The sequence below is a fragment of the Scyliorhinus canicula genome, chromosome 1, assembly GCF_902713615.1.
Source record: "Scyliorhinus canicula chromosome 1, sScyCan1.1, whole genome shotgun sequence".
NCBI classification, from domain to species: Eukaryota; Metazoa; Chordata; class Chondrichthyes; order Carcharhiniformes; family Scyliorhinidae; genus Scyliorhinus; species Scyliorhinus canicula.
In genome coordinates, this window is record NC_052146.1 from 235,314,142 (window position 1) to 235,340,088 (window position 25,947).

Sequence of the window (25,947 nt, forward strand, 5' to 3'; positions counted from 1 at the left end):
ATCATAGTCACACAAACAATGACTTTAACAGAAACAAATGTTCTGGAAAATTACAGATAATTAAGGTACCTTATGTTAGATTATTTGACAAAATGAAAAACATATTAATGAAATCAGGGTATTACCTTATTAAAATGTTACATTATTCAGCATGAAATACAGAGCTTGTTTTAGGGTCTTAATACTATGCAAGTAAATCCAGTAAATTTCATTTGCCTGATCTATAAAATGCATTGACAACTAAAAAGAACTTTATGAAACTAGATGTATTATTGAATATGACTCAAAAATGAAGCTCATATATTTGCAATTTGTTTCATATATTTTTATGCAGCAAGGCACAAACCATTTCGATGAATAAAGTCTATTTTTCCTAAATCAACTGCAATTCAACTAATTGCAAGTAATCTAATAAGTAGCTTTCATTATTACAAAAGCAATATAAAGTCTTTAATCCTAATGGACTTTAATTATATACACAGCACCAAAGGCCTAAAAACCCACCATTAGGGTCATACTTAGATATTTCTACTGCAGACAGGTTGGACACTATTTGCCTTAAATGCTGATATGGAAAAGATTTTAAATGCATTTTATCAGACAAATGAGTACATAAATACATTTACACAATGTATGTGCTGTCAGACTGCTGCACTGTGGCACACATGAGTGGCATCAATTTGTTATGCTATGGAAATTATTTAAGGTGAAGAATAAATTGTTGTCATTTATTAACAGTGCAATAACCCATGTAACTGAATTTTAAATGGGAATCTCATTAAACTTCACAGGAAGCGCTACTCTCTTCTGTGTTTAGCTCCTATCTGAAAACATATTTTTGCTCTAAAATAAGTGTTATATTGTAATATAAATGCATTGATTTCATGCAGAAATTGTAGTGTCACAGTAAAACACCTCCAAATTGGTCTACTGACTTTTTAAAATTAACAATTTGTAGGTATGACAATACCATGAAAGATAGGTATGATGCATAAGCGAACAAACATGCATCAGTAAGTTTCATGACATTATTGAACACAAGCGTTATTGCTGCATGTGGTCAAACAACGCATTGTATTAATGCACTGAAATCTATGCATTAAACCCAAAAGGAAATTCAGATATTGTGGCTATGTGCTTGTAGTCTCTGCAAAAACACCTGTGGTTTCAGTAGGTCAACCAACCCACCATTCATCCCATTGTACACACTTCTGTGATGAGGCGAAAGCTCGTCCGCTGCTGCTGCCGCTGCCGATGGTCTCCGCAGAGTTCCTTCCCTGCTGCCGCCGCCGCCCAGGTGTTTGAGATGCTCGGGACTGCCACCGTAATGTTGCTTAAGGCGCTCGGGGCTGCCACCTCTGTGCTGCTGCAGATGCTCCGGGGTCGGAGTGCCTGCAATCATCAAGTGCTTGGAGTGCTCGGGGCTGGAGCCGGCCATGTGCTTTGGCAGAAGCTCGGGGCTGCCGGTGCCCAGGGTGTGCTTCTGGTGCTCGGGGCTGCCGCCGCTGCCGCCCCGGTGCTTTTGGAGGTGCTCGGGGCTGCCCCCGCTCGCAGCTCGGTGTTTGTTGTGGAGGTGCTCGGGGCTGCCGCCGCCGCCGCCGGCACCCCCTGCCAAGTGTTTGTGGTGGTCGGGGCTGTCCGTGCTGCCCGTGCTCGAGCTGCTGCTGCCGTCCCCCAGGTCCCTCAAACCACTTGTGGCGCTCAGGTGCAGCAGGCTGGACTGGCTGTCGATGGAGTTGCGGCTGCCGGCGGCGCTCTTGTCCTCGTCCAGCATCAGGCACATCTCCTTCAGCTCCAAATTCTCCTTCACCACCTCGTCCTGCCTCACCTCCAGCTCCTTCATTTTCTGCAAGTACAGGGCAACTTCTTTGCGCATCACCCCCGCCGTGTACCTGCCCAGCCGCTGCCACTCGCGGGACACCTTCTTGCCTTTCTGCCGGTCGTCGTCCAGGAAGCAGCAGAGGTCCCGCAGCTCCTGGTTGTCCTCCTGCAGCTTCTGGTTGACCTCCTTGAGCCCTCGGATCTCGGTCAGGTGGACCTGCAGCCTCCGGTTCACCTCTTTGATCAGGTTGCTGTGGTCGATCATCACCGTCATCTTCTCGGCATCGGATCTCCGGAGTCTCCTCACCAGCTCCTCCTTGCTCCACTTCAGCAGCTCTTCGTCCGCGATTTTAGACAGCTCCTCCCTCGAGCCTTCCGCGTTTTTAGTCATTTTTTTTAATCTCCCAAGTTTTTTATTTAAAAAAATAATAATTTAACAAAAAAAAATGAAATCGGAACGAGACTTCTTCTTTCAGTAAAACCGCGCTACTGCGGAGCATCGTTCGGGGGTTTTTCTTTATTAACTGAGCAGCACCAGCACTCCTTTGCCCATTTGATGTGCTGTCCGCTGACAGCAGCCTCTCTCCGCAGCCGCAGCCCCGCCGCCAATACCCGCGCTCCGCCTGAAGGGAGCCTTGCCCAGCTCCCGACGCATGCTCGCCACTGCCCGCCCACAAGGCAGCCTGGTCCTTGTAGTCTTTCCAATCAGACACCACTCTCCTTTCTCCCTTCCGCCGGCCCCGCTACATTGTCATCGTTATCCCCAAATTGCTCCGCGAAAGATACCACCCCATTTCAATCCACACACCTTAAAACAGCCCCGAAATCCTGCCCTGCACCCCCCCCCCCCCCCCCACCACCTCCCTCCACCCACCGTCCATCCACTTAACCACCCCGTTGCTGCATCAAATTGTTTCTCAAATCATGCCGGGCTTCTCACTGCCACCCCTCACGAACATCCATCCCAATGTTGGTCACTCTCCGACCGAAGAAGAACCTCCTTATCTCCCTCCCTCCCTCCCTCCTCCTCGCGTCTCTGATGTCTTACTCCTACTGTTCAAACTTGTATTCTGCATTCACGTTTTCCGTATACCATTTAAATATCTTCATTACCTCAGATGCCAGCTGGGTTTGGATGAATGGAGGTTTGAAAATGCAAAGAGAAAGTTTGAGGCAATGGAGGAGTGGAGCTATGTGGATAAAGACACGCAGAGTGGGACTGGACGGGACAGAGGTTAAACATACATTATACACCAGTGAATACGGTCATTATGGGAATAAAGGATTTTAAAAAATGAAATCAAAGGTTCTTTATCTGAAACGGATAAAGCATCTACAATAACTAATTGAACTAATTACATAAATAGAGGTAGATGGTTTAGATTTAATCACCATTTGGGAGGTGATCAAAGTTGGGAAATGAATTCCAGGGTACACAATATTTCTTAAAGGCAGACAGAATGACAAAGGAGGACAGGCAGCCCTGATAGTATAGGAGGATATAAGGACATTGGTCAGAAAGGGTCTGGCCGCAGAATATCATGAATGCAATCCGAATGGGTGGAAATTAGGAATAACAAGAGTCAGAAAACACTGTTAGGAGTAATCTATTGGCCTACCAACAGTATTTAAGCGCATGGACAGAGAATTAGGCAAGCATTTATTGGAACTTGTAATTACGACAATGTAATAAAAATGAGGGATTTTAATTGTCATATAGCCTGGAACACTCAAATTGACAAGAGTGATCCAGAAGGTGAGGTTGTAGAATGTTTTTGTGACAGTTTCCTGGAGCAATATATTGTGGAACCTGACTTGGGATAAAGCTACCCTAGGTTTAGTATTGTACAATAAGGCAAGGCATGAGCAATATCATAGTTAAAAGGTACATTAGGAAATAATGATCATAATATAATTGAATTCCAGATTAAACCTGAAAGTGACATATTCCAATCACAAACAAGAATCTTCAGCTTAACCATAGCTAATTACATAGGTATAAGGGGAGAACTGGTTTAGTTGTGTAAATAAACTAAAACATACGGCACAAAATGAACAGTGGAAAACATTTCAATAAACAGTTCAAAATAGCCAATAAAAATACATTCCATTGAAAAACAAAACCTCAACAAGAAAACCTCATTTGTAACTCACTCTGGAAGGTAAGGATAGCATCATGTTAAAATAAGAGGCATGTAATGTTGCAAAGGACAGTAGAAAATCTGAGGATTGGGCATGTTCTGAAACCAGCAAAAGGTAACTAAAAGTTGATAAAATATTTTAAAAATAGAATATGAGAATAAACAAACCAGAAATATAAACACAGATTGTAAGAGCTTTTATAAGCATATAAAAAGGAATCAGAGAATTTACAGTGCTGAAGGAGGCAATTTGGCCCATCGAGTCTGCACTGGCCCTTGGAAAGACCATCCTACTTAAGACCACGCCTCCACCCTATCCCTGTAACCCAGTAACACCACTTAACCTTCTTGGACACTGAGAGCAATTTAGCATGGACAATCCACCTAACCTGCACATCTTTGGACTGTGGGAGGAAACCAAAGCACCCAGAGGAAACCCACACAGACACAGGGAGAAAGTGCAAACTCCACACAGGCCAGGATGCTGGAATTAGACCTGGTTCCCTGGAGTTGTGAGGCAGCAGTGCTAACCATTGTGCCACCGTGCCACCTGTCTAAGTAATGGTGATGAAATCTAAACCATCTACCTTTATTTATGTAAATGTAGCTCAAGTTAAAAACTGGACCCTTAGAAGCAGAGACAGGAAAATTATGGGGAATGAGGAAATGGCAAAGGATTAAACAAATATGTTGGGCTGGATTCACCAATTTTAAGGCTATGTCGGGAGGAGGTGTCTAGTTTTGTGCTGAAAACGTCGGTGGCACCCCCGCACCGATGCTCCGCCCAGTGGGGGACTAGCAGCAGCGCCACTTAAAATCCCCGGTGTCTCTGACAGAAATGGGCGGAGAATTGGTGGGTCCGTGGCCTTGCATGAGCAGGGTGACGACCTGCAGCAGTCGTACCATACAACATGGCACCGGCCCCGGCCTGCCAGATAGTGCCGCCCTGTAACCACCCTCGCCATCCTCGACCACCCCCCACCAGTCCTTCCAGCCCCCGCCAAAGCCCCCTGGGCCAATGGAACGGCTCACACCCTCCCTCCCCCCCCCCCCCCCCCCCCCCCCCCCCCCCCCAACGACTGTGACGGCACTGAACACTGTCTGCAGCCGCCACGCAAGGCTGAAGAAAACTCAGAGCACATTTGGGGCGTAGCATAGGGAGAATCCCAATGCCATGCAGCGTACTCACCGATGACGCCGTTTTGGAGGGGGCAGAGCATCCGAAAATAGAGGCCACCCACCGATTTCGGCATCAAAAGGGATTCTCCGCCTGTTCGCCGAAAATTACTTCGGCGTCGGCAAGCGGAGAATCCCGCCCGTTGTGTCCGTCTTCACAATCAAAGACACAAGTTGCATACCAGAAATAAAGCAAAACCTCAGGGCTAAAAGAGTGAAGAAATTAGAATAATTAATATCCGAAAGAAAAAGTATTGGAAAAACCTGGGGGACTAAATTCTAATAATCCCCTCCACATGATGGTCAACATCCTAGAGATCTAAAAAAGATAGCGGCAGATATAATCGATGCGCTAATTCCTTGGATTCGAGAATGGTCCTATCAGATTAGAAGTTGACAAATGTAACATTGCTTTTCAAAAAAGAATTAGGGGCACTAAAATATGGCCCCAATTTCAATCTCAGGATAAGGATCAATTATTTGGGATTGAAATTAAGGGAATTTACGTCACTCAAAGGGCTGTGAATCTTTGCAACGCTGTGGGTGCTTCATCATTGAATACATTTAAAGTTGAAACAAACAGATTCATTGTGCGGAATTCTCCGTCGCCCGACGCCGAACTCGTAATCTGTGATCGGGCAGAGAATGGATTTCCACCCAGAAATCGGGGCCGGCCCCAGTTTGACGCGGTTCGCCATGGTCCCTCCAAACTGGCAGCATCGTGACGCGCGCAGCACGCCATTTAACTGCGTTGGTGCTTCAACGGCCGGCCCACCCGTGATGCTCTGCCCCCAATGGGCTAAGTTCCCGATGGCGCAGACCACATGTGGTCACAGCGGTCGGGAACTCGGATTACCAGCGCGGACTGTGTCTTGCGCAGCCACACTTGGCCGAGATCCATGCCGCTGGCCAAGGGGGCTTCTGCTGGGGCTGGACTGATGGGGGGTGGCCAGGGGGTGGGCTGTGGGGTTGCGGATGGCGGGTCGGGTTGGCTTCGCGCACGGCAGGCGCCATGTTGTACGGCGCGACCGCTGTAGGTCATCAGCCATGCGCATGCGTGGCCTGGGACCCGGCCATTCTCTGGCCGTTTTCAACGCGGGCGCGGGAGTTTCAATCGGCGCCGGTGCTAGTCCCTCACCAGTATTAGAATCGGTGAGGGTTTCATGCCGATTTTTTAGTTGTGAAAGACCTCACATGCTGGCGGCGGCACTTCGTCTCAGGAACCGAGAATCCAGCACTTGGTCTCTCAGGAATCAAGGGATATGGGTGGGAAATTGGAGTTGAAGCTAAAGATCGGCCATGATTGCATTGAATGGCACAGCAGGCATGGCTGGGCGTGTGATCTACCCCTGCCCCTATTTCTAGTGTTCTTGTTATTACTGAGATTTCCCTGTGCTCAATTCCTTGTCTTGCCAAATTACTGTGATTTTCAAGGGTTTCCTGAGTGTCTGTAACATGCTTCAATTGGCCAGCACTGTCGTATTTTCTCTCTTTAACTATGACATTATTTCAGTCCTGAGTATAAATTATATGATACCAGCATCAAGTGCTTGGCGGATCCAATTTGCGCCCTTAACAATTTAGCTTCAGTTTCGCTCTGGACAATGTGTTACACTTAGGAATCTTGTCCCAATATCTGAAGTTAAAATGCCATGGTGCATCACACATGCTCACACACTCTAGCACTTAATGTACTCACAATGCAGAATTCAAGTTTCGCTACTCTTGAGCAGGACATCAGCATTACAATACAGGTGTTTTACATTTTAAAACAATTTTATTTATAGTAGCACTATTGATAATGATAATTGTGAGAGCTAATTATGATGCTGGCACAGCAGAATTATAGTACCTATGGAGGCTATTGAGATTTCACGCATATGCATGCACTTGGGTATTTATTTGTCATAATGTATGATCCAGCAATTATGTCACAGAAACTTTTTGTTCCTTCCTGTCATGACTCATGAGAAAGTTACAAACAACTACATAATATATTCTTCCTGACACTAAGAAGATAAAATTCAACATTGGCCAAAATATAAGACAGTCAAGTCACTGGACTGGAAAGAAAAATAGGCACGGTATATAGCAATCCATAACCACCTAGTTTGCACCCCCACCTGAATTGAACTTTCCTCCTTAAATTCCTCTGTAACACCATGAGGCAAAAGATCTGCAATATTTGAAGTGTTGTATGTGACAGTCTGAAATTTTGGTGTGATACTTGATCGTAAGATTAGTTTCCACACATCTGCGCTAACACCAACCAACCTCCATAATATCACCCGACTCAGACCTTGCCTCAACGTACTTGCTGCTGACACCCTCGACCATGGTTTTTTTCCAACTCTTAACCTGACTATTTCAATGCACTCCTGGCTGGTCACCCTAATTCTATCTTGGGGAAACATGTTACAACTCACACCAGGTCCAATTCCTCCATAGTCCCTGTGCCCACTGACTACATTGGCTCTTAACTAAAAATAATAAAATTCTCAATCTTGCTGCCTTTCCTTACCTCTGAAACCCAAGCACATTCGTGATATCTATGTTTCTCTAATTCTACCCCTGGAGCATCTCCAATTTTAATAATTCCATCTTTGGTAGCCACCCCTTCAACTGCCAAGACCCATAAGACCTGAAATTCTCTCTAAAAACTCTCTGCAACTCTCCATCTCTTTCCCTCTTTCAGATACTCCTTGAACTTACCTCATTGAACCAAACATTGGACCATCTACCGTAATGCCTCCTTATGTGGCTCGGTGTCAAATTTGTTTCATAATGCTTTTGCGCAGCTCCTTGACAACATTTTCCCACACTAACAGCACAGCATAAGTATAAGTTTTTGTTGCTTATTATTGTGTTCAAAAATGGCCTAGGCTCCTGTATCATAACATTTGTTCATTTTATTTCAGATTTTGCAAAATTCACATTTTTGATTTGTTTCCCTCATTCAAGTCTTCTCTGCTGTGTGGTTTCTGGGGCTCTACCTTCTGTGTACAGGTATTGTGTGGTGCTGCAGTGGACTTGTTGGGGCTGGATGCTGGTAAGACCGGTTTACAGGAGGTCCTACTGCTGACAGGCCTTGACATGTCTCATCCGTTTGTTTTTGGATTTGCATACTTTGCATAGGATCCAAGCCTTGAAGTGAGGAGTGCAGATATCCCTCTTGCACAAATAAGGAAGAATTTCCCGTTTTTTTCAGCATTATTATATTCTTTTGTTCTTATAAAAAGTTCACATTGTCTCATTGAGATTACATCAATACGTCATCCACCAGTTTTAGTCCCACCAAAAAATCTTTTTCTTCTCTACGTCAGGATTTGCAATGTTTTCTCGTTATTTTCTTCAATTTCTCTCATTTATTTTAATCAGTTCTGTTTCAGGACTTAATTGTCTTCTAGTTTCCAAATTCAGCAAATGATCTACACCCATGATGTATGTTGTCTGTCTTTTCACTTAACATTTGCCAATTGATCTTCTGTGTATTTACAACATTGTGTGGTGTTGATATAAAACTTTCCTTGTGCCACTTTCTGTTTTTGTTACAAGAATGAAAAGTCAGCACAGCATTAAAAAATACCATGAAAAGTTAAAACAAAAGTTAAATAATTGCGATCGAGCCTATACCATGAAAGATAAAATATTATTTTTTTAAAATCAATTTTAAGACCATCCTATTTCAGGGTTCAAGTTTCATACAAAACTATTCCATCTTCATTTCCTTATGTTATGACCACCTCTGGTCTCAATTAGACTACTGTTTTATAAAGCTTAGAAATAAACTGACAGCATTAAAAAAAGAATGTAATAGGATTGAGGAAAGGTGGTGAAGTGAGATAAGGTAGAATTAGCACAATAGCCTTCTGTGCATTATTTTCTCTGATCCTTTCGTGATCCATTATTCTCTCAAGATCAGCAATGCTCATTTTAGCAACTGTGGACATTTTATTTTAATTCTTCTATTGTTTTGTTTTGTTTGATTTGAGTATGATCAAAATGAGACTTTCTCAGCTGTTCTAGCCATCATCCAGAATTTGCCGGGTTAGATAGCACGCTACATGTAAAGAACACTTGAGCTGCCAGTAACAATCAGCTTGTAATAGGGGCAGGAATGCACGGCTACAGTGTCCTCAGGTGGCCCGATTGAAAATGACGATCTTTGCTGCGAGTCAGCAGGACTCTTCAGTTTCCCATTGTCGTTTTATAAAGTTGGAGATAGATTTTTTTAAATGATGCTTTGTAGATTGCTACTGGCATAATCACTTTATTACAAATCCTTAAGAAAGCAGCTTGAGTCTATGTGACCTTCTCAACATCAAAAAGACGTCTCAGAGTTCTCCACAGATCAGGAAATGAAACAGAACGAAGCAAGAGAAAAATAATAAAGTTCCAGAGGATAGGTGTATCATGTTTGAAGGAGGATTCAGCAATGGTGGAACAAAGGTGCAAAAAACAAAGCGTCAGAATTATGCGGTTGAAAGATTGAAATGTTTTTGGCCAGTATCTTTAATTAACATGAAATAAAGTGGGTCATGTGACCTGTTCTGACATCTAACTAACAACAAGTCTAGCTGGCTTGATTGTTAGAGATTAGATGAGAATGAGGCCCTCATTGTATTATTGGGAAGAAGGAGTAAGGTTTATACACTTGGAGACAACGGAAGCCACCTGTGTGCTTACAGTGGAGACACTCCAAAGTCCGAAAAAAGTGTTGAGAATTTTGGACGCTAAACAGTTGTGCTATAAACTGTCTATTTGATTTCAAGATAAAAGAGAATTGGGGACTCAAGAATAGATAATCAGCATTTGTACCTGGGTGCATGGCCCAGGCGATTCACAGATGGAAATTGAGAGGGGTAAGGTTTAAGTTATTCCGAAAAATCCTAGGCACGCTTTGTCTGCCAGGATTCAGGAGAGAGAGAGCAGCAAAAGTCAGAAAGATGCTGTGGTTCACTATATAGGAACACATGTGGAAGCTCATGCTCAGATTGAAAATAACAAATTTATGAGGAATCAAAATGGGCTGGAAGATTCAGTTGGCTAGCATGAGAGAAAACATCTCCTTGAGAAAAAAACTTCACAAAGATAGTTCTACAATTAAAAGTTCCAAGACTTAGAAAGGAAAAGAGCAAAAGTCAGCTCTTGGATGCTAAAAATAATTTTAGATTCATTCGGGAAAATTGAAGTCTACTTAAAGGACAGTGTAAAGTATATCTGAGAAGTGTGTTATCAGTTGTGCTAAAATGAAAAGGGGAATATTCTGTTTCATGATTTAAAGTTAAGTTGCCTAAAAAGTGTTTAGTTAATAGTGATTTTAATCTTTTATGACTAGATAGGGCTTTAAACTAAAGGGGGAGGATTCAGTTGCATGGAGAATTAGAAAATCAAAGTTAAAGGAGAAGGTAGAAGTGCAGGTTAATGATGAGGACTTTAAACTAGTTAAAGGAGCCAAAAGCTCAGGAGAGGTTAGTAAAATTTCCAGACCACGTAATAGGTCAGAGAGTATAGAAGGTGTCAGGAATCTAACTTCAGGTATAGCAAAAAAGGGGACAAATATGCGAAGGGAGGTGGTCAATGCAGGACTGAGGGTGTTGTACCTAAATTCACAAGGTAAATGAGCTTGTTGCGCACATTGAAATTGACAGCACAGAGACGTGGCTGCAAGGAGATCAGGGCAGGGATCTAAATATCCATGGATATGTGTCCTATCGAAAGGACAGGCAGATGGGCAAAGGGGGAAGGGTTGCATTGTTAGTAAGGACTGAAGTTAAATCAATCACAAGATGCGATATAGGGTCAAAAGGCATAGAGTCTCTGTGGGTAGAGTTGAGGAATCGCAAAGGCAAAAAGATCCTGATGCGAGTTATGTACAGGCCCCCTAGCAGTAGTCAGGATGTGGGGCAGAAAATAAATCACGAGATAGAGAAGGCCTATAAGAAAGGCAACATTACAATAATCATGGGGGACCTATATATGCAGGTGGACTGGTAAAATCAGGTTGGTAGTGGGTCCCAAAAAAAGGTATTTGTGGAATATCTAAGATGTTTTTTTGGAGCAGCTTGTGCCAGAGCCCACGAAGGAACAGGCAATTCTGGTGATGTGTAATGAGGCAGATTTGATAAAGGAACTTAAGGTGAACAAACCCTTAGGGGGCAGTGACCACGATATAATAGAATTTACCCTACACTTTGAGAGGAAGAAGCTGGAATCAGATGTAACAGTATTACATTAAATAAGGGTAATGACAAAGACATGAGGAAGGAGCTGGCCAGGGTTGATTGGAAGGGGTGCTGAGCAGGCAAGACAGTGGAACAGCCATGGCAGGAGTTTTGGTGGGTTATTCAGGAGGCACAACAGAAATTCATCTCAAAGAGGAGGAAACATGCTAAGGGGAGAATGAGGCTACCATGGCTGACAAAGGAAATCAAGGACAGCATTAAAGCAAAAGAAAAAGCATACAAAGTGGCAAGGGCTAGTGGGATGCTAGAGGATTTGGAAGCCTTTAAAGGCGAGCAGAGGACAACTAAAAAAGCAATAAGGGAGGGGGGAGAAGATGAAATATGTATGTAAACTAGCTGGTAATATAAAAGAAGATTGCAATAATTGTTTTCAATATATAAAAGATAAGAGAGAAGCAAGAGTAGACATTGGACCACTGGAAAATGAGGCTGGAGAAGTAGGAAATAAATAAATAGTTACTTTGCGTCAGTCTTTACGGTGGAAGACACCAGTGGGATACCAGAACTCCAGGAGAATCAAGAGCCAGAGCTAAATTGCCCGTAGTGTCCTAAAAAATGTAAGGTTAAGGGGGGGTTGTTGGGTTACGGGTATAGGGTGGATACGTGGGTTTGAGTAGGGTGATCATTGCTCGGCACAACATCGAGGGCCGAAGGGCCTGTTCTGTGCTGTACTGTTCTGTGTTCTGTGTTCTGTGTTCTGAGTGTAGTGGCCATCACTAAGGAGAAGGATCTGAGGAAACTGAAAGGTCCGAAGGTGGATAAATCACCTGGACCGGATGGACTACATCCCAAGATTCTAAAGGAGATAGCTGAGCAGATTGTGGAGGCATTGGTGGTATTCTTTCGGCAATCACTGGAGGCTGGGGGGTGGGGGGGAGGGGGGGAGTGTGTCCTTGAGGACTGGAAAATGGCTAATGTAATGCCCCTGTATAAGAAGGGAGGGAGGTAGAAGACAGAAAATTATAGGTTAGGTAACCTGACTTCAGTCATTGGTAAGATTTTGGAGTCCACTATTAAAGATGTGATTGCTGAGTACTTGGAAGTGCATGATAAAATAGGACTGAGTCAGCATGGCTTTGTCAAGGGGAGGTCATGCCTGACAAATCAGTTCAAATTCTTTGAGGAAGTAACTGTCTATGCGGAGTCTGCACGTTCTCCCCGTTCTGCGTGGGTTTCCTCCAGGTGCTCCGGTTTCCTCCCAAAGTCCAAAGACATGCCGGTTAGGTGGATTAGCCATGCTAAATTGCCCTTAGTGTCCAAAAAGGTTAGATTGGGTTACGGGGATAGGGTGGAAGTGAGAGCTTATGCGGGTCGGTGCAGACTCGAGGGGCCGAATGGCCTCCTTCTACACTGTATGTTCTATATTCTAACAAGAAAGTTAGATAATGGAGAACCTTTGGATGTGATCTATTTAGATTTCCATACGGCCTTTGACAAGTTGCCTTATTGGAAGCTGTTAAATAAGAAAAGAGCCCATGGTGTTAAGGGTAAGATACTGGCATAGATAGAGTATTGGCTGACTGGCAGAAGGCAGAGCGTGGGGATAAAGGGGTCTTTTTCAGGATGGCAGCCAGTGACTAGTGATGTGCCTCAGAGGTTAGTGTTGGGATCACAACTTTTCACAATATACATTAATGATAAGGAACTGAGGGCACTGTTGCTAAGTTTGCAGATGATACAAAGTTATGCAGAGGGACAGGAAGTATTGAGGAAGTAGGTGGCTGCAGGAAGACTTGGACAGGCTAGAAGAGTAGGCAATGAAGTGGCAAATGGAATACAATGTGGAAAAGTCCGAGGTTTTGCACTTTGGAAAGAAGAATGGGGGCATAGACTATTTTCTAAATGGGGAAATGCTTAGGAAATCAGAAGCACAACGGGGCCTAGGGCCCTAGTTCAAGATTCTCTTAAGGTCAATGTGTAGGTTCAGTTGGAAGTTAGGAAGGCAAATGCATGTTAACATTCATGTCGACAGAGCTAGAATACAAGAGTAGGAATGTACTTCTGAGGCTCTATAAGGCTCTGGTCAGACCCTATTTGGTGTATGGTGAGCAGTTGTGGGCCCTGTATCTAAGGAAGGATGTGCTGGCCTTGGAAAGGGTCCAGAGTTTCACAAGAACGATCCCTGGAATGAAGAGCGTGTCATATGAGGAGTATTTGAGGACTATGGGTCTGTATTGATTGGAGTTTAGAAGGATGAGGGAGGATCTTATTGAAACGTACAGGATGCTGCGAGGCCTGGATAGAGTGGACATGGAGAGGATGTTTCCACGCATGGGAAAACTAGAACCAGAGGGCCCAGCCTCAAAATAAAGGGACGATCCTTTAAAACAGAGATGAGGAGGAATTTATTCAGCCAAAGAGTGGTGAATCTGTGGAACTCTTTGCCGCAGAAGGCTATGGAGGCTAAATTACTGAGTGTCTTTAATAAAGAGATAGATAGGTTCTTGATTAATAAGGGGATCAGGGGTTATGGGGTTATGGGGTTATGGAGAGAACGGGGATGAGGAAAATATCAGCCATGATTGAATGGAATGGTGGAGCAGACTAGATAGGCCGAGTGGCCTAATTCTCCTCCCATGTCTTGTGGTCTTATGACAGTATAAGCTAAAAAACAAGCACTCTTGCTGTGCCATCCTTTCAGCTATTAATTGGAAATTCAAATTCTGTTTTAAAAAGGGTGTCTTCAAAACACAGTCTCTCCAAAGATCATAACAAAGCAGTTCCACACACCATTGTCAGATGGGTGAGAGATGAAGCATTGGAATCAAGGAGGCTATTGTGTTAACGTGGAAGCATTTGAAGATTATGGTAAGAGTTCTGAATTTGATTCATGGAGGAAAGCGGAGATAGTGGGTAATGGAACTGGGGGTCTCTAAATGGGTGAGGTAGGGGCTGGTTTAGCACAGTGGGATAAATAGCTGACTTGCAAAGCAGACCAAGGACAGCAGTGCGGGTTCACTGCGGAACGTGTGCAATGTGGAAGCATATTGATCGTGTATGGGCTCATTAACATGAGCCAACACTAGGTAAAAGTCTGAGCACATGCAAAGTTCAATTTGTTCCGCACTGTTTTAGCAGTTTACATGGTGTATTCAAAAGTGATTTCAAAAATAATTTCTCCAGTCATACAACCTTTCTCCATAATGATTTGAAATGGTATTTCCTTGGCTGATGTCGGAACTAACTGTGGGTCTTGTCCCGTGATCTATAATGACCCAGCCATTAGTTTCTGTATGATGTACCATCTATATGATGAAATAGGAAAAACACCCTTCCATACAGCTTTGGCCTGGCAGACTGCTTGTCCCCATTTCAAAGGTTGCCTTATAGATGTCGAAAGGTGAGATCCAATACAGTTTCACTAACTCTTTCAATGTAGTTCTTGACATCAGCAGGTGTGAAATTCCATAGAAATATATCATTTGATGTGTCAATTGTAATTTACATTGGAACTTTACAGAAACTGGTCAACTTGCAATATCAGATGCCAGGTGACTTGTGGCAGCCATCTTAAGTCAGTGTCTTTTCATGCTTTTAAGTATAAATTTGATCAACCTGATCAAATTACAGAGAGATATTACTCCTGCACAGGGCATTTCATTCTGATATTATAAATTTCCCCCCAACAATCATCGCCGGCATTCCCCCCTCCCTCCCCAACAATGGTCGCCGGCATCTAACCCCCCCCCACCAACAATCATTGCCAACATTCCCAATCCCCTGACAATAATTACCGGCACTGCCACCCCCCCCCCCCCCCCCCCCCCCTCATCCAACAACCATCACTGGCATTCACCCCACAACAATCATTGTCAGCATCCCACACCCCCCGACAATCATCACCAGCATTCCCCCCACCACCCCGGCAATCATCGGCAGCATTCCCTATTCCCCCCCTACCACCAGAGAAGTATCATCGGCATTCCCCCACCCTAGTGCACCCGCTCCCAACCACCACACATAATTGTGAAACTGCCCTGAGCATGTCTCGCTTTCTCTCCTGTTACCTCTCCAGCCTGCAGGGTTCCCCTCGCCTGATTCTTATTTGGCCAAACCTGTTGTAAACCTTGCCAATATGATGTTACGTGGGTGAGGTATGAATATTTTAGTGAGGGTGATCATGTGGTGGAGGGCCAGTTAATGATTTTTAAATTCATGAACATCTATTTAAATGAGGTTCCCACACTTTGTGGCATTGACGTGCGGGTTGGGGAAAATCGGGAAAAGCGATCAGTCTGGAGAGAATGGTGTTTCCCAATTCTCTCCGGATTTTCACCACTCGCCGCCAATGCTAGGTGTGGGCTCAAATTGTCCCCCATTAAATGAGATAGAGACGGTTTACTTTGATTTTCTTCCATCTGTTTCAGAAATGAGCTGAATTATAATGCTTATTGATGCTTTTTCCCTCAGCTTAATACAATTTCTGCTGTTAATAGAACATAATAGAAAAGCTAAATGGCTGGATTCTCCACTGCCCACCACCAGTGGCGGAGTTCCCGACACAGCAGAATGTTAAGGTTCATGCCCCGTGCTAACGAGAGGATGCAAATAGGTCAATTTGACCCTTTTGCATCCTATTGACGGGTTAAGCACCGGATTCTCCACGCCTGAGCGATTATCCGGTTCTCTGGGCCGGAATATCATGGGTGAGAATTAGTGCATGTATTTCCCAGCGTGGGCCTGATGCGGTGGTCCTCGTGGTAGGCCAAGGGGGATAATTATTTTATAGAGATCCCCGAAGTCCGCCCTTCCATCCATAATGCAAATCCTTCCAATCCACCCCCCCATTACAAAGACCACCACCAGAGCACCGCCCCCATAAGAGAGCCCTCCACCAGAGACACCTATTTTCTGAAGCCCCCTTCCGATCAATCCCTCTCCAATTTCTCGACGCCTTAGGCGCCATTGGTTTAGGGGCTGGTTTAGCTCACTCAGCGAAATCGCTGGCTTTTAAAGCAGACCAAGCAGGCCAGCAGCACGGTTCAATTCCAGTACCAGCCTCCCCGAACAGGCGCCGGAATGTGGCGACTAGGGGCTTTTCACAGTAACTTCATTGAAGCCTACTCGTGACAATAAGCAATTTTCATTTTTCATTTTCATTGCCACTGGCTCTATCGCCAAGATGAAATCATCTATCGCCAAACATTGGGGAAAGTGGGCACCCCTGCCTCATACCACAATGTAGTCCAAAGATCCCCAAACTTACTCAGTTCATCCGCTCACTCGCCCCCGGCACCTTGTACAGCAGCCGGACCCAGTCCACAAACCTGCCCCAATCCAAACCTTCCCAGCACCTCAAACAAATATGCCCACTCCACCTGATCAAAAGCCTTCTCCGCGTCACCACTACCTCTAACTCCTGCCCCTCCAAGGGTAACATAATCATGTTAAGTAATCCCCACACATTTGCCGACAACTGCCTTCTCTTCACAAAACCCGTCTGGTCCTCCCCTATCACCCTTGGCACACAGTCCTCAATCCGCGATGCAGGCACCTTCGGCAATAGATTGGCATCTACATTTATTAACGAAATTGGGCGGTACGACCCACACTGTTCTGGATCCTAATCCTTCTTTAAAATCAGGGCGATGGAATGCCGTGAAAATGTAGGAGGAAGTTCCCCCCCTCACCTTCGCCTCATTATATGTCCTCACCAGCAGTGGCCCCAGTTCCGTCCCAAACCTTTTATAAAACTCTACCGGGAACCCATCCGGTCCCGGGGCCTTCCCTGCCTACATCACCCCCGTGCCATCTATCACCTCCCTCAGCTCAATGGGGGCCCCAGGCCCTGAACCTATCCCTCCAACACAGCCAAGAACTGCCATATCCCCTCTTCCCCCGTTGGGGGAACCGACACATACAGCCTCCTATAAAAGGCCCCAACTGCCCCATTCATCCCCTCCAGCATCACCTTACCCGTCACGTCCCTCACTCTATCAATCTGCCTCACCACTGCTTGCTTCCTCAACTGATGGGCCAACATCCTACTCACCTTCACCGCATACTTATACACTGCCCCCGTGGCCCTCCATAACTGTCCCACTGCCTTCCCCATAGAGACAAACCCAAACTCCATCTGGAGCCTCTGGCTCTCCTTCAGCAACCCCTCCTCCGGTGCAACCGAATGCATCCTGTCCATCCTCAAAATCTCCTCGACCAGCTTTGCCCTCGCCTTCCACTCCACTCACTCTCTCTCCATCCGAATCAAAATAAACTCCCCTCTAATTACAGCCTTGAGTGCCTCCCACAGCATAGCGATTGTGACGTCCCCCGTGTCATTCAACTCCTGCACTTGCTCTCACACCCCCTCATCCATCAAAAGCCCCATATCTAACCTCCACTGTGGTGGCTGGGCTTCCGCCTGAATCACCTGCAAATCCACCAAAGCGGCGGGTGGTCAGAAACTGCAATCGCTGAATACCCCCAGTCGGCCCCGCCCGCTGGAAGTACCTTTTTCAACACGAGGAAATCAATCTGGGAATACATCCGATGCACATAAATAAATAAATAAAGCATGTTTTATTGTCACAAGTAGGCTTACATTAACACTGCAATGAAACCACTGTAAAAAGCCCATAGTCACCACACTCGGGCGCCTGTTCGTGTTCACAGAGGGAGAATTCAGAATTCTCTGGGAGTAGTATGCAAACTCCTTCTCCTTCCCAAACCTCCACAGGTCTGCCCCTCCCCCTCCATGTGCTCCATGAACCCCCTCCGCTCCCTAACTACATCCACCTTCAACCGGACTTGATCGGTCTGGACCCGGGTACAGGACCGTATTGAAATCACCCCCCATAATCAACCAATGCATGTCCAGGACCAGAATCATCCCCAACACATGGCTCATAAAATCTATGCCACCTCAATTTGGGGCATTAGTGTTTACCAAGACTACTGGCAACCCCTCCAGCTTCTCACTGACTATTACATACCTACCCCATTCAACTCTCGCACATTCTACATGACCAGTCTGGTTAGGGGGCTCGAAGGCCCCCTATGCTGCCAATCAGCCACACCCATAGAACATAGAACATTACAGCGCAGTACAGGCCCTTCGGCCCTTGATGTTGCACCAACCTGTGAAACCACTCTAAAGCCCATCTACACTATTCACCCCTTTCTGGGCCAGCCCCCAGCTCGATCACGCACCCCTTCAGGCCCAGCCTTGGATGCCCGCCGCCATTTATCCTTTCCCAATTGCGTCACACTCACCACACCCATGTCAACAACCCTTCCCCCTTTCTCCCCCCTCCACTCTTAAACAAAAAAATCAACCCCCCCCCCCCCCCCCCCCCCCCCCCCCCCGCAAGCCTTCCTCCTGTCAAGCCCCCAACTCACTAACTCACTCCCGGTAACTAGCCCACCCAACTACCATGGTGGCCCCCGCCCAAGGCCTCTGACCTCTCCTCACCCCTCCAGTCCACCCTCCTCCCCCTGTCCTCCCAACTGCCCACAAATGAAGAAAAATTCACCATCGTCGCTCCCCCGTCGAAACCCACCCCAAACTATTCACACCGTGCACTTTACAATGAACACAAAGCTCCTCTCCAAGGTTCAGTGTCCTCGCATCCTCCCAGTCCACGGTCCTTCATAAAATCCATCGCTTCCACTGGCAAGTCAAAGCAAAACACTCTGTTTCTGATGTGGCACCCACAAGCGGGCTGGGTACAAAACCCCAAACTTCATCCCCTTCTTAAAGAGGACAGCCTTTATCCAGTTGAACATGGCCCTCCTCTTCGCCAACTCTGCATCCAGGTCCTAGTAGACCCGCTGCTCACTTCCTTCCCAGGTGCATTTCCTGGTCTGCCTCAAGATCTCTTCTGTGTCCAAGAATCAATGTAGCCGCACCACCATCACCCTTGGCGGTTCCTCCACCTGCGGCCTCCTCCTCAGCCCTCTGTGCGCCCAATCCACCTTGATGGGCCTTTCAAAGTCCCCCTCCCCATCACCTTCTCCAGCATCCTTGCCACATACTTGGAAGTCTCCACTCTCTCAATGCCCTCAGGCATCTCAACCAACATCACGTTCTGTCCCCTGGAGCGGTTCTTCAGTGCCTCTAACTTCTCTCTCAGACTCTTCCGGCTGTGCAAAAGCATCCCCAACGAGGCCATATCCTCCTCATTCTCCCCCACCACTTCCTTTTGATTTGCCAGGCCCTGAGCCTCCAGCTCCACTCTCTCAATCGCAGCTGTGAGCGGCTCCACCACCTCAGCCAGGTCTTCCAAAGCCTCTTTCCTCTGCTGGCTGAGGCCCACCCCTCCATTGCACTGCCCCCAACCTGCTGAGTTCCCGACTGCGTCAGTCGCGTGTGGTCCCATCCATCGGGAACTTGGCTGGGACTCAGTCCATCGCTGCCACAGTCGGGGGTGGGCCGATCCATGGTCAGAGGGGACATTATCAGGGGCTGGGGACACGGTGGGTGGGTGTGGTCTGGGGCGCGCGAGCTGGCCAAAGGGGGGGACTATTTTACAGGCCGGGTCCATGAGTGGCCGCTGCAATGAGCACGGCACGACCGCTGCCGGCCGCTGCAGGACGCCACCGTTCGCATGCGCAGCCACAGACCCGGCAATACTCCGGGCCGTATCCACAGCTAGAGTTGGGTGCTCTACGCTGTCTTGATGCTAGCCCCCGGCCAAACGGAGGATCAATCGGTGGCTGTTTTACACCATTTTTCTGCGGTAAAACATCACCATTCCCACGCCGGCGTGGGGACATAGCCTCAAAATCAAAGAATCCAGCCCAAGACTATCTTGAAATTAGAGCCACGCACTTAAAGGGTGATGTCACAAAGTACCTCTTCACATGAAGTTCAGCAGTGATCTGAAACTCTCTCTCCAAATAGCTGTTAGGACTCAGTGAATGGAAAATTTCAAATCTTAGAGATTACTCGATTTTTGTTAGGCAAAGAGTATTAAGTGTTACAGAAGCAAATCTGGTAGGTGAATTTAAGATACATATCAACTATGATCTGACTGAATGATGGAATAGGCTCTAGGGCCTCAATGGTCTACTCCTGTTCTAATCTGCTCAGGCTGCATAATTCACATGCAACTCACAGAGCCATAGCTCTGGGAAAAAATGATCAAGTCAAAGCTCAGTCTTTGGGGATATGCTCAAATCTACAAGTAAAAATTTAAATACGGCATGAAAGGTACCACAGAAAATTCAATGAATACATTTAGTCTAATTATTGTGAAATATGCATGTTTTTCTTTAAAGCATGACTTTGGAATTTAGAAATAAAAATTACCTGTAAAAATAAAATGGAGGCAGCACGGTGGTGCAGTGGCTAGCATTGCTGCCTCACAGCGCTGAGGTCCCAGGTTCGATCCCAGCTCTGGGCACTGTCCGTGTGGAGTTTGCACATTCGCCCCGTGTTTGTGTGGGTTTCGCCCCCACAACTCAAAGATGTACAGGATAGGTGGATTGGCCATGCTAAATTGCCCCTTAATTGGAAAAAAGAATTGGGTATTCTAAATTTATAAACAAAAATAAAAATGAAAAAAATAAATAAAATGGCAAATTTAAAAAAGTTCAGAAGACATTCTGACCGAGTTGTTGAATAAATGGCTCTATGGTGCCAGAGTGAAGAGGTTGCATTAGTATGCCTATTATAAATGTGAAGATAGAAATTTGCATCAGGGAGAAAAGTAGACACAAAATATTTAACAAAAGACCTGACAGCAGGAAGCAGGGTTGTGCAGGCAAACATAGAACTATTGTTAGTTGCCGGTGTGGATTAAGGTAAATTCAGTTCCTGAACATTCAAGAACAGCCTCGCCAAGAAAAACTACCCTCAAATCAAGCATGTATTTTTAAAATACTTGTTTCGTACTTTGACCTTGTTAAAATTAAAACATAAAGTTAAAACAACTAAGTTATAGCACCACATGTTTTCACTGCATAATCAAATGTATTGTTATATTTGAAAATAGCAAATTGCATTACGGGATACTTATGATATCAGTGCCCCTCTGATTAGCTTAAGGCGTTGTGAATTCAATTCCTGTTCTATGCCTTTGAGTCCAATGTATTAATGATACTGCATTAATTATGGGCAATATGCTATTTTATGAATGTGAGATTCCAATATATTCTTTCCATAATATAAGGGGACTACAGTCCTTTGTTCTCTTTAACCCATGGAGATATTTTGTATGTTTTCATAAAGGTTCTCCGGAGCATGGCTTGCAGACATGAGATTAGTGTAACAATTCAGGCTAATTATCATCTCTAATTTTATTGCAGTGAATTACCACATCACTGGGAAATTAAATCACCCATAATGGCCACATAGAATAATTTCACTTCGCTCAACCAAATAAGAAAGTTACAACATGGAAGGTTTGTTCAATATTTACACCTGAACATTTGAAATCACATGTTTAAGGGTCCTTCCTGTGGACTCCTTTATTTCCCCTTTCTTTATTTTTGCTGTGAATCATTTTGATCCATGGATGCTTAATGAACATCGATCTTTTTAAGTTGATCAGGGAAAATTAGGAACTTGCAAGTTACATCATAGTACACTGTGCTAGTTTTGGACAGCAAAACTCAGATTTTCCGGCAGCCAAGAGATTGGTGGGATTTGGTTCGATTGGTTGGCTGGTGGCCAATGAATTGATCAAAAGGCCGTATTCTGCCAGGTAACAGGTGGTGATTGGATCCTGCCTGAGTGAGATAATTTTCAGAGAGCTGGGGAAACACAGTTGGAGACCTGGACACTCAGAGGAAAGAACCTGCTCTTTCTCTCTCTCGCTCATGTTTTTGATCCAGAAAAGCTGCTGTAATTCTGAAACTGCAGAAATCTGCATGAATCTACAATGAAAACCATTACAGACTGGAAACATAAATCTCCAACTGAAAGCCTTGAAGGCAGGTGTGCTAGAAACAACCATCTGAAACACAGACTCTTAACTTTCTAATTAACTTATTATTTTACACCCGTCTTCTCATCTCTGTGTATATCTGTCTTGTGTGTTGTGCAGAGGTTGAGGCGAGTCTAAGAGGGGTGGGGGGGAGGGGGGGGGGAGAGAGAGGTGGGGTGACAGGAATTAGATAATAGTTAACCTGTTGTATTTGCTGCACCAGCTGGGTTCTCCATTCCTGAGATTAAGTGTTGATCCCGGGCAGGATTCGTGGACTTCCACGACAGCATAACTGGTGCCACACCTTCACGGTTCAGCGACAGTAGAGGGGCAAGCACCAGCGCCATGTGGAACAGAACTGATGCCAATGAAAAACGGTGCGAGACTTGCTGGGTCTACGATTGACTCTCAGGAGGCTGAAAAGCTGCAGCCACATATTTACACGTCACTCCCCACACACACACACCCCAGCCAACAAGATGACACTGGTTGCACTTGAACACGCCAATTTAGCTGATGGGTCGGCTGGGACCAGGGGATACCTGGGGGATGCCCTGGGTGGAGGCCCATACGGCCTGTAGCCCAAGGTTCACAGGAAGTCAGTGGCATGCACAGCCGCATGGCTACCTTGCAGGCTGTAACAATGGAGTTCCATGCCCGTCTACCACTACCCCACAGCCCAGCCCCGGCCAGTCCCCCCAGCCCTGTCAGAAGCCTCCCGGACAACGGCAGAACTGTCAGCAAACTATGGCGATGTTGGACGCTTTCTGTACCTCCTCTCTCCCCCTCATCAGCCACGGTGGCAGTTTCACAATTTTTAAAAGCACAAGTGAACCTTGCTGTCGGGAATTCACCCAGTGTAGGCGAAGAATCACGGAGGTCTCGGAGAATACTGGGTTGGACCCGCTTATGATATGCCAACGGTGTTTACTGTATGTGTTCTGGAATGCATTGATGATGCTGTCAAGGAATCAGAGATTTGCGATTTGTCATGAAACCAGCGACCTCCACGATTTCAGCACCAAAAACGATTCTCCCCCCAATCTCATTTCTCGATTCTGGCGTAGGCGACGGAGAATCCTGCCCATATAGTTACTGTTATTAATAAACATAATTCTGCTTAAGTTTACCAACCTTGTGACTGTAGTTATTGGTCAGCTAAGAGCCAAAGACTTTGGGTATTTTTCCAAGAAATATTTATTGATTTCAATTGTGCTCCGACTCTGGATCAAGTGGGGCTTCAACTGACCGCGCACTCGGGTCAAGGAGGTCGTAACACATGGAATATTTTATAATAATGTTCACGATTATAAAATATCTGTCACAAAGCATTTGTTTTTGATAAAGGATCATTTCATAAAGGAGAATCATGTAATCTCCAATGCGTTTGCTTCATTGACAAGGGACAAGATTCTCTGACCCCCTGCCGGGTGGGAGAATAGCCTGGGGGCAACGTGAATCCCGCCCAGCCGGCTGCTGAATTCTCCGGCGCCGGGCCCGTGCCCGTCGGCGACCGCTGGCAGCGCCCCCCCCCCCTCCCTGCCCACCCCCCGGCGATTCTCTGGCCCATGATGGGTCGAGTGGCCGCCCGTTTTTTGCCGGTCCCGCCGGCGTAAATTAGAGTCGGTCCTTACCGGCGGAACCTGGCAGCGCGGGCGGCCTCCAGGGTTCTCGGGGGGGGCGCAGGGGGATCTGGCCCCGGGAGATGGTCTGGCCCGCGTTCGGGGCCCATCAATCCGCGGGCGGGCCTGTGCCATGGGGGCACTCTATTCTTCCGCGTCGGCCGCTGTGGTCCTCTGCCATGGCTGACGCGGAGATGATCCCCTGCGCATGCGCTGGGATGACGCAAGCACACGCTGGCACTCCCGCGCATTCGCCAATGCGTGCCGGATGGCGGAGGCCCTTCAGCACTGGTTGGCGTGGCGCCAAGCCCCTTTGCCGCCGGCCGGTGGGGCACAAACCACTCCGGCGCTGGCCTAGCCCCTGAAGGTACGGAGGATTCTGCACCTTTGGGGCAGCTCGCGCGGAGTGGTTCATGCCACTCCTTGGCAACAGGAACCCCGCCCTGCCGGGTAGAGGAGAATCCCGCCCATGAACCCTGGAATCTATTGATGAGATGTTCTGTTTTGATTTGGAGATTGGTTACAGGGATCCTAGGTGACTTTCAAGTTCCTCAATTATTAAATATACAGAGTCACATCTCTACTTTAAAAACTCTTGGCTATGATTGCTTCTGTTGCATTATTAATTATAGTACAGAACAGTTGTTTTTCAATAGAGGATTGGAGAATTTTCTCCCGTTTTCAATCATGAAGATAAATACTGTGGCTGCAAGAGAAGTTCAAGGATTCTTCAGCAAGTAACTCACCTCCTGACTCCCCAATCTGTCCAGTATCTGCAAGGCAGTGTGAGGAGATACTTTGCATTTGCCTTGATGAGTGCAACTCATCACTCAACGCTCAAGAAGATCAACACTTTTCAGCACAAAGCTGGCCAATTGATTTGCCCCCATCCATCATCTTAAGCATCCACTCCTTCCAACAACAGCACATAGTGAGTGCAGTGTGTAGCATCCACGAGATGATTAGTAGCAATTTCCTGAATCTTCTCCAACAGCCCCTTCTAAAGCTGTGACCTTTCCAAACTAGAAGGACAAGGACACCAGGCATGATGGAATATCATTACCCGAACGTTTCACCTCCAAATTACACACCGTCCTAACTTCGAAATGTCTCTCCCTTCCTTTATCGTCACTGGGTCAAAAGCCTGAAAAAGTCTACTTCTGAGTATACGTGAATACCTTCACCACATGAACTGCAGTGGCTCAAGAGGCCCTCTCACAACCAAGTTCACAAGGGCAATTAGAGATGGGCAGTAATTTCAGCGATGCTCACATCTATGAATGAATAAAAAATAAATCCCTCTGCACACACTTCATTACAGTTGTAATTTTTAACCGTTAACCACCAACTTAAATTACAAACTGGTTCTTCATAAATTGGTGAGGATTTTGTTAAATGCAGCACAGAGGGGAAACCTGTCCAGAATTATCTCAAGAAGAATTTTCTGGAAAGCATCTGGAAAAAGTTTGATTTGTGTTCAGGTAGAACAACCTTAGGAGGTTGGCTCTCGTGTATGGTGCAGGATAATGCCATCAATGCAGGTTCAATCCCTGTCCCAGCTGAGATTTCCATTAGGTCGTGTTGGCTATTTCAGGACAAATTCTCCCAAAAGTGTCCTAACCTGCTTGCAATCACAGAATTTAAGATGGAAATTGCATCCTATGCAAATCGAGTTTCTGCTAACTTTCACAAAGCATCGCTCTGGAAGCCAGCCCTGCCCATATAACAGGCCACGCCCCAGTCCACCATGTCGAGTGTCCACTAATTGTGTCTGTTTACAGGTTTTCAAGGATGTTATTAAATTTTAGTCAGTTCCATTGAGTGCAATCTTTAGAACTTTTAATCCTTAATTTATTTGGAAACTGGCTATTGTGCACCAATGCAACTAGGAAATGGCTCTGTATAATTTTTTAAGTCATTTCAGATATTTATGACCAGGCTATTCACTGGTGTTGGATTAGAAATGCTGATCGTAAATACTTATTCTTTGTGATAAACCCATTTTCAGCTGTATCAATTAAACTGCACTAAGATACTCTCAAATTTATCAAGGAATATTTTTAAAAGTTTTTTT

The 25,947-nt window shown here is 45.8% G+C and overlaps 1 protein-coding gene across 2 annotated transcripts in view; it reads right to left on the reverse strand.

Annotated features, from left to right (window-relative positions):
* ccdc85a (coiled-coil domain containing 85A) overlaps positions 1 to 2,417 on the reverse strand; it is a 942,586-nt gene extending 940,169 nt beyond the window's left edge. For both annotated transcript variants that reach the window (XM_038809420.1, XM_038809411.1), the window contains exon 1: positions 1,189 to 2,417. In XM_038809420.1, coding sequence (XP_038665348.1) covers positions 1,189 to 2,212 — 1,024 coding nt within the window. In that variant the 5' untranslated portion in view covers positions 2,213 to 2,417. The remainder of the gene's footprint in view (positions 1 to 1,188) is intronic.
* Positions 2,418 to 25,947: the final 23,530 nt, after the last annotated feature.